Source organism: Mobula birostris, chromosome 21 (genome assembly GCF_030028105.1).
Source record: "Mobula birostris isolate sMobBir1 chromosome 21, sMobBir1.hap1, whole genome shotgun sequence".
Lineage (NCBI taxonomy): Eukaryota > Metazoa > Chordata > Chondrichthyes > Myliobatiformes > Myliobatidae > Mobula > Mobula birostris.
In genome coordinates, this window is record NC_092390.1 from 9,638,794 (window position 1) to 9,648,558 (window position 9,765).

Below are 9,765 nucleotides of genomic sequence, written 5' to 3' on the forward strand. Positions count from 1 at the left end.
TTGTGCCTTCACTTGATCCCCCGGCGACTGGAGTTCTACGACCACTATTCGGACAGACCATAGGACTCTCATGAACCCTGCGTGCCTGTGCAGTGAGCCGTAAAGCTTTGGGCTCTGAGGTTTCTAGAACGCCAGTATTTGTTAATTGTTGTCGTACTAGAGTCGCTAAGCCCATGCGCTTTCTGTATAATCTCATCACGGTTATTTTGACTGTCACGGGGTTTCCTCATCCTGGACTAGTTAAAGCGGACTCCTGATCAGCCCTTATTGTGGCTGTAATTGAGCATTTAGAATGTTAACAAGGACAAACAATCCCCTGGGAAGCATCAGACAAGTTACGTTATATTATCTAATTTGAGTGAGAATGGGAAGGAAGTTACTTAACCATGTATGGGGAAAAAAGGAAAACTTCCTAAGGAATGGAAAGAAGGAAGTATAGTTCCAAGACATAAACCAGGCAAAAATCCTAAAGAGCAATAGCGTTAACCTCACATTCATGTAAAATCATGGTAAAATGTTTAATAAGATATTGACAAATTACATCGAAACAAGATGCGGTATTTTTAAGTATCAAAGGAAGAGGACCCATCACCCGATATTATATCTAGAGCATGAGGTGAGGAGAGCACAACTCAACAGAGAAAGCACAGGAGCAGTCTTGTCTGATGTGGAAAAAGAATGTGATATGATATGGAAGGAAGGTTTGACCATCAAATTATATACATTAGGAATTAGAGGTCGAATGCCAAATTGGATAAAAGATATTTAAATTGGTAGATCTAGCATGGTGCCAGAAGGGAAATCTGTGTCATGTAAACAAATTGTGGAAAATTGAACCCCTCTGGAAATTTATTATTTCGAAATAATAAACATATTTTACACTCACTTCGCCCAGTGGCTTAATACAGGGGGTGAGAACCCCCTGCCCAGCCAAACTTAACAAATCTCGTTTGGCTGGATGCTGCACGATGTGTCCCCTGTTACAAATCAGTACCCGGAAATAACAAACAGTACACAATATGTGATTAAATGATTAAGCTTTATAACTCTTACTTTGACTATATGGTTAGTAGAGAAACAAATATCAAAGAAAAAGGGCCCAAATCATAAGATTTAATAATAAACAGTCTGTGCACAAAGTTGGAGCTCACTGAATAGTCCTTCTTCCACCATCGGTGTCTTCCGAGTGTCGCTGACCTTCGGACCCCCGCTCTGAGTCCACCCCGTCCGGCGGTCTACCAAATCTCTCCATTCATGTCTTCTCTCTTCATCTCTCTCTCTCCCTCTGGCAAAAGCCCGCAAAATCAACTGCTTCCAGAATCACAAGACAGGGCAACAAAATCCTGATTGGCTAACATGCATCCACAATCCTGTTATCTCCAGCCATAACCCAAACATTGCTGCTACAGAGAAACCGTTACGTCAGCAGCGAACGTTACAGAGAAGCCATTACATTAGCCTTGGCAGTCAATCATTACAAAGAAGCCATTACACATATATTTTCTAACATCGTATTATCGGAGTATTAAGTATTTTTAGGTTTTATAATTACTCATGTTAATTATAACAATGTATTCCCAATAACTTTGTACTACTATTATGTTATGTTTATATTTTATGAAACTAATAAAATGATTGAAAAAGAAAGTAGTATCGGAGTAGCATTTCCTGTGGATGATGGATCGATATGAGAGAATCATCCAACTAAACAGCTTTTAGATCCATGCTAAAGAAAGGAAATCTGAAGTTCTTGCACGGACTATTGAAGGAAAAGCAGAAAGGAAATTAATTAGCAACAAGACAACAAGTGTGACAGTGCCTCTTCCTGGGCTACCTCCATTGCTGCGTGAAGCACCAGAGGTGGATCGTAAATTATTCAAAAGGAGGCAGAAAAATAGATAAGTGATTTTTCAAGATATAGTTGCAACATGTGTAAATAATAATCATTATGGATACTTACAAATGTACACAGTTGCTACAACAATTGCTAACGGTAGATGAGGGGTTTCCTGTTCGGTGAGACTTGAGGAACGGCCCGCCAGTGGCGGCTACAACCCAGTCTCGACAAGAGGACGTGAACAAAGAGTTAAGGCTTGAAGTGGGTGTGAGTCTCTGAGGCGAGAGCTGGGGAGAGACTGGTTGCTGTAATAACCCAGTTATCCAGTGGCACCTTCTGCATTGTCAGCTTGGGAGTTTGCTTCCCAGATCTTCCACAATCTCACCAAACACCGAACAAATACTTCCCTTGTTAAGGGGTCGGACCTGCTGATATTTGGTGGTATGATCTCACAGTAAGTCAGGGGAGGGACTCCAGGGGGTACCGGGAATCCCGGGCATCCTTCGGGCAGGTGGAAAGCGATGCCGACGTGATCCCACAGTCGGGAAATCGGGTAGTAGGAAGTGGCTGAACCAATTGTCTTACCAGTCGAATCGGGTCTCCACGTCCAGCCCTGGTCTGATTTCGAAATGACCGCCTCGGGATCACTGGGTATGGCGGGGAAGTCAGTGGACAGGGAGGTTCCCGGACAGGAGACCACCACAGCATGCATCACCTCTTGCTTGTATTTGAACGTACCCAACACCCGCACCTCGGGCGGCTGCCCAGCGCACACGGATCTCTGGTACATGTCCATCAGACTCGAAATATCGTAGGTGAATTTGAAATTGCCATATCGGGATCCACGCTGGAAAGCGGGAGAGCTGAAACAATGGCGCAATATGTCCGTGTTTTGAGCTTTGCGATCGATGATCTCTCGGTACTTGTTTCGCTCTCTCTCTATCTCAGGCTGGTCTATTTCAAAACTCCACCAGGAGAAACGTTCTACCACATTCTCTCCAATCTTCTTCCACTTTTGGCTGGTGAATCTCCTGCTGGAGAAGATTTCTATGGCAGCGCCGAAGGTGGTGACATGGGAGAGCTGTGTGGGCTGGAAGGTAGGTCGGTCTGTCTCATCGATGTCCAGTAAGGTGTAGTCAGGTGTTGCTTGGTAATTTGTATCCCAATTCTCGTAGCGCAGATGAACTCTGGGGTAAAATGATTCCCCTCCAACCTTGGCTGATCCAGTCGTATGCCATTCACTTTGGTTAAACATGGTTCTGTTTGCCCACTTGCCGTGTGGTACGACGCTGCTGAGAGAGACTTCTATATACTCGTGGGTGTTCCTCTGGAACTAGACAGGCAGACGCGGAAGAGCGGGACTGAAGGAAATGAAACAGAAAATATTTTGGACATCACATTGTGGTGATATGACGTGTTAGAACGTGATTGGAAAGAGTTCTGATCATGCGCAGAAATGATACCATGATCTAGAACATGGCTTTTAGTTGTTGCTGTCAATCAAAGTTCTAATTCTTCCAGAATAATTTAATAGTAACCCACGGTACGTATAAATATAAAGAACACACCATGGTGTCAGAAATCGGTCTGAAAGAATAATACGGGAGAGTCAAGATAATCAAAGAAAAAAGAGTTCGAACTGTTTCGGTGTTCGCTAACAGTTTTACAAATAGAAGGTTTGCAACCCCCACCAACACTTCAGCTGACTGGGAACGTAGCTGAGAACTGAAGAAAATTCAAGCAATGTTTTGAAATATATTTATCGGCGATCAAAGCTGATGGAAAACTGGGAAAAAACTAAAGCTGCGCTTCTACTCATGTAATAGGTGATGACGCAATTGAGGTATGAAGAAGAAGAAGAAGAAGAAAGCCCTTAACTCCGAGTGGAGTCATCGGGATGCTGTCATGACGGTGTTTTTTTAGCAGGCTTTGTTATTTTTACGAGGCCGAGATGCTAGCTCGACCCTCAACCAAGCACGGATGGAAAACGTGCAAGGGAGCTGGCTGGATTCGAACTCGGGAGCCTTCGCTCCGAAGTCTGGCACTGATGCCACTACGCCATGAGCCAGCTAATTGAGGTATATAATCATTTTATTTTTGAGAAGGAAGATAATTTGAAGTTGGAATCGATAATGAACAAAATTGAAGCATTTTGTATACCGAAGCTTAATGTGACGTACGAAAGGCATAAATTTTTCACATGTGCACAGAGAACTGCTGGATCAATATGTTACGGAGTTGAAACACTGAAGTAAGACTTGCGAGTTTGGAGAACTGACAGATTCTCTCATTAAAGACAGAATTGTTTGTGGCATTCGGGATAATGGTCTGAGAGAAAGACTGTAAAGAGAACAAGACTTAGATTTGGAAGAAGCTGCGATGCGCTGCAAAGCTTCGGAAACCGTGACATCACAGTCTAGGGAGCTCTTCACTGAAAGCTTCAATATAGACGCTGTAAAAAAGCGTGAACATATTAGAAGAAGTAATAAAATGACAATGAAACTGACAGAGCAAGACATCATCTGAGATAAATAAGCTATGTGATCGCTGTGGACGGCAGCATCGGCCAAAACAGTATCCAGCGTATGGGAAAATGTGCTATGACTGCGGTAAGAGTAACCATTTTTCACGCTGTTGCAGAAGTAGGAGGAAAATGAAACAAGTAAATGCAGTGCTTGAAAATGAACTTAAGGAGTTTTATATAGATGTGCTTTGTGAAGACAAACAAAATAAGAATGAGTGGACTATTCAATTGCAAGTGAACCAAAACAATATTCTGTTTAAACTTGATACTGGAGCACAAGTAAACGTTCAGCAGAATCTGAGTTTGATGCATTAAAGCCAAGACTAAAGTTACATACGACAAATATAAAAGTGACAGGGTATTCAGGTGCAGACATTCCAGTTAAAGGAAAATGTGTGGCTAAAATATATCACAAAAATATGGTCCACACACCTTCATTTGTGGAGGTGCCAAAGAACGTACAGTCAATACTGGGATTATCTGCCTGTGAGAGACTGAATTTGGTGAAAAGAGATTAGTCCTGGATAGTGACACAGAGTCAGAATATAGTGACTTGATGAAAGAGTATGAAGACTTGTTCAAAGGGCCTGGTTGTCTTCCAGGAGACCACACGGTTAAAATTGACAACACAGTGCAACCCATAGTATATCTATAAAGAAAAGTGCCTTTTGCATTACGTCATCAACTGAAAACAGAGCTGAAGTGACAGACTGTTGCATTACCGTCAGCAGAAGGTGATGTAACTCGACTACTGGTCCAGCTCATGGAGGCAAATGCTGACATGGAGAATATAAAATCAGTAGCTGCAGTGCCTCAGACGACCAAACAGGAGGCAACTGATGATGTGAAAAAACAATGGCAGGAGGAGGTTGCTTCAATGCAAGCAATAATGAAAGAGACACTGAGAATATGAGATTCAGTTTTGTCGCCATCTAGAGCAAGACCATTCACAGTGGGCACAGTATAAGGAAGCAGTGGAACGTGAATTGACTGATCTAAGGAGACATTTGTCTTAAGGACAAGGAGACAAAATGAACACATGGACACAGACAGCTAAAATACTTGAAGAAATAGAACCCAGATCATACATGGTCCAAACAGAAGAAGGTGCAGTGTTAAGCAGAAATTGCAAAGACCTTAAGAAAGAGCCAACTTCAGAGTTTCAGTTAACTGATGCAGACCAGACAAAACATGGAAATAACAATTAAATACAACAACTGTGTGAATCACTCAGAAGTCTCCTCATGTTCGTAAACCCCCAGAGAGACTGATAGAGATATGTTAAATTATGCATTTGCTTTGATTAATGTTGCTAATTGTTTTTTCTTTTTAAGGAAAGGAAGATGTGGTGATATGATGTGTCAGAACGTGATTGGAAAGAGTTCTGAGCATGCGCAGAAATGATAGAATGATCTAGAACATGGCTTGGTAAAAACGTGGTTTTAGTTATTGCTGTAAATAAAAGTTCTAATTCTTCCAGAATATGTTTCTTTAATAGTAACCCACGGTACGTATAAATATAAAGAACACAACACACCTCACTAGTGGATTACGAAGAGGTTGACAGGTCGTGGCATCATCACGTACACGTGAAACCAGAGAGGTAGCATTCACTGGTGTAAATGGACCCAGCACACCACTACAAAGGTTTGATGGGACGTCTTGGTGGCTCCGGATCAGCTGCGCAGAAGGGCCAGTTTCCAGGCTGTTTAACTCCATGACCCTATCTACGAAATAATTTGACTTTTCACCCTGAAACATCTGGACAGTGAAGGTGCATACATCGGGATGCTTGTTATTGCCCACAGTTCAGCATGCAATACCATCGTCCCCTCAAATTTTTAAATTCCACTATTTTGATAATTCTTTGGGCTTGTGCTGGACCCAGCATGTAAGTGCAATGCAGAAGAAGACACGGCAGTGCCTCTACTTCCTTAAGAGCCCGCAGAGATCCAGCGTGACACCTAAAACTTTGACAGACTTCTATAGATGCTTAGTGAAGAGCACTTGACTGGTTGCATCACACCTGGAATGGAAACACCAATGCCCTTGCATAGAAAATCCTACATAAAGTAGTGGATACGGCACAGTCCATCACGGGTAAAGCCCTCCACACCATTGAGCACATCTACACCACGCCTTGTTGCAGGAAAGGCAACATCCAGCATCAGGACCCCCTCTCTCCAGGATGTGCTCTCTTATCATTGATGCCATCTGGAAGAATGTACAGGAGCCTCAAGACTCACACCACCGGGTTCAGGAACAGTTATTACCCCTCAAGCATCAGGCTCTTGAACCAAAGGGGATAACTTCACTCAACTTCACACCCCATCATTTAAATGTTCCCACACCTATGAACTCACTTCCAAGGACTCTTCATCTCACGTTCTCGAATTTTCTTTGCTTATTTATTTATCCTTATTATTTCTTTCTCTTTGAATTTGCCATTTGTTGTCTTTTGCAACAAACGACAACACATTGCCTTAAATGGTTGAACGCCCAAATTGGTGAGGTCTTTCATTGATTCTCTTTTGGTTATTGTTCTATTATAGATTTATTGAGTATGCCTACAAGAAAACAAATCTCAGGGTTGTATGATGGCATATATGAACTTTGATAATAAACTTATTTTGAACTTTGAACAGTCTATCACCTTGTTGTGACTGGAAGAGGCTCCAGAGGGTAGGTGCAATAGATTATAACTCAGAAATAACCCTTCCTGCCTACATAGCCCTCTAGTTTTATCTATCATCCATGTGCCTAACTCAGTTTCTTAAATGTTCTTAGTGTCTCTGCCCCATCACTACCCCTGACAGCACATTCCATGCACCCACCAATCTGTGTAAAAATCTTGCCTCTGTATCTCCTCTAAACCTTCTCCCAATCACCTTAAAATTATGTCCCCTCATATTAGCTGTTTCTGCCCTGGGAATAAGTCTCTGGCTGTCCTCTTGATCTATGTCTCTTATCATCTTGCATGTTGCTCACATTCCTCCTGCCTGTGGAGACACTGACTGTTTGGTTGCAAAAGGCAGCTCATGCCAGAGATTTTGGGATGGCGATCAAGAGCAATATGTGATCCCCGGCTTCCTTCCACTGAACACAGATGATATTCAAACAGTCATCCCAAAACCGTATGGTCTGCAAGTTCAGCCATTGCAAGTACAGAGAGGCTTGTATGGAACTTAGAAGATGGTGAGTGACTTCACTGAAATATACAGGACCCTCAAGGGGTTTCTCAGGGTCAGGTTGAAATACTGGAATAACTTATGATTCAGTTCTGATGTACCTGGCATGATAACTGATTCTTTTTCGACAGTTGTTCCTGACCTGCTGGGAATATGCAGCGTATTTATAGTGTTGTCAGACGTTCAGCATCTGCAGTTTGGTGGTTTCGGAGCAGCCAGTCAGATATTCAGGGCGTACAGGAGCGAGATAGACCAGTTAGCTGAGTGGTGTTACATCAACTACCTTGCACTCAGTGTCAGTCAGACCAAAGAGCGGATTGTGGACTGCAGAAAGGAAACACAAGGGACCGTGAACCAATCCTCATAGAGAGGTCAGAAGTGGAGAGAGTGAGCAATTTCATGTTCCTGGGTGTCAAGTTCTCCGAGAATCAAACTTGGTCAGAACATATTGAGGTAGCTGCAAAATAGGCAAGACAGCAGCTACAAACAAGAAAAAATTTGCAGATGCTGGAAATCCAAGCAACACACACACACAAAATGCTGGAGGAACTCAACAGGCCAGGCAGCATCTATGGAAAAGAGTACAGTCGACGTTTCAGGCCGAGACCCTTTATGAGGACTGGGAAAAAAAGTAAGGTGTCAGAGGAAGAAAGTGGGGGAAAGGGAGCAAAAACCACAAGGTGAGAGGTGAACCAGGGAGGGGGAGGGGTGAGGTAAAGAGCTTGGAAGTTAAGTAGTGAGAAAGATACGGGGCTGGAGTAGGGGAATCTGACAGGAGAGGACAGAAGGGCACGGAAGAAAGAAAAAAGGGAGGAGCATCAGAGATAGGTGGTTGGCAGGTAAGGAGATAAACTGAGAGAGGGAAATGGGAATGGGGAATGGTGAAGGTGGGGTGGGGGCGTGAGGCTTTACCAGAAGTTTGAGAAATCGATGTTCATGCCATCAGGTTGGAGGTTATCCAAACAGAGTATAAGGTGTTGCTCCTCCAACCTGAGTGTGGCCCCATCACAACAGTAGAGGAGTCCATGGACTGACACGTCGGAATCGGAATGGGAATTGGAATTAAAATGGGTGATCACTGGGAGATCTCACTTTTTCTGACAGATGCAGTGTAGATGTTTGGGAAAGCGGCCCTCCAAATTGCATTGGGTCTCCCCGTTATACAGGAGGCCACACCAGGAGCAACAAACACAGGAAATGACCCTAACAGACTCACAGTTGAAGTGTCGCCTCACCGGGAAGGACTGTGTGGGGCCCTGAATGGTAGCGAGGGAGTGGGCATAGGGGCAGGGTGTAGCACTTGTTCTGCTTGCAGTGATAAGTGCCAGGGAGAGATCAGTGGGGAGGGTCGAATAGACAAGGGAGTCATGCAGGGAGCAATCCCTGTGGAAAGCAGAAGGGTGCGGGATGATGGGGAGGGAAAAATAGGCTTGGTAGTGAGGATCCCACTGGAGATGGTGGAAGTTGCAGAGAGTGATATGCTGGATGAGGAGACTGGTGGGTGTTCGTTGAGGACAAGAGGAAACCTATCCCTGGTGCGGCGGCAGAAGGATGGGATGAGGACAGACATGTGTGAAATGGAACAGATAAGGTTAAGGGCAGCTTTGGTGGTGGACGAAGGAAGCCCCTTTCTTTTAATAACGAGGATATCTATTTAGTTCTGGAATGAAAAGTCTCATCCTGAGAGCAGATATGGCTGACACAGAGGAATTGAGTAAAGGAGGTAGCATTTTACAAGTAACAGGGTTGGAAGAGGTATAGTCCACGTAGCAATGAGAGTCAGTGGGTTTATAATAGACATCAGTAGATAAGCTGTTTCCAGAGATGGAGACAGAGAGATCGAGAAAGGCAAAGGAGGTGTCAGAAATGGACCAGGTAAACTTTAGGGCAGGTGGAAGTTGGAGGCAAAGTTGATGAGGTCGACAAGCTCTGAATGGGTGTAGAACTGCCCCTGTGCAGTTGTGGATGTATTGTCGGAAAAGTTGGGGAGTGATACCAGTGTAGGCTTGGAACGTAGACTGTTGAATGTTGCCAACGGACAGGCAGGCATAGCTGGGACCCATGAGAGTGCCCATGGTTACATCTTTTGTTTGTAGGAAGAGGGAGGAGCCAAAGGAGAAATTATTAAGAGTGAGGACAAATTCCGCCAGACAGAGGAGAGTGGTGGTGGAGGGGAACTGTTTGGGGCTGGTGTCCAGAAGGAAATGGACCCACAT

The 9,765-nt window shown here is 43.9% G+C and overlaps 1 protein-coding gene across 1 annotated transcript; it reads right to left on the reverse strand.

The window, feature by feature from the left end:
- Nucleotides 1-1,020: 1,020 nt before the first annotated feature.
- Nucleotides 1,021-3,222, reverse strand: LOC140185885 (uncharacterized). Its single transcript, XM_072239688.1, has 2 exons — nt 2,423-3,222; nt 1,021-1,759 (listed from the first exon to the last, which is right to left on the reverse strand). Exons 1-2 carry the CDS (start codon nt 3,090-3,092, stop codon nt 1,716-1,718), a joined length of 714 nt encoding a protein of 237 aa, XP_072095789.1. The 5' UTR covers nt 3,093-3,222; the 3' UTR covers nt 1,021-1,715.
- Nucleotides 3,223-9,765: the final 6,543 nt, after the last annotated feature.

Coding starts and splice junctions, on each gene's coding strand:
- LOC140185885 (XM_072239688.1), bottom strand. CDS start 3,092: ATGTTTAACCAAAGTGAATGGCATACGACTGGATCAGCCAAGGTTGGA. Junction 1,760..2,422: donor GTGGAGACCCGATTCGACTG/GTAAGACAATTG, acceptor TTCCTTCAATAG/TCCGTGCAAGAACTTCAGAT.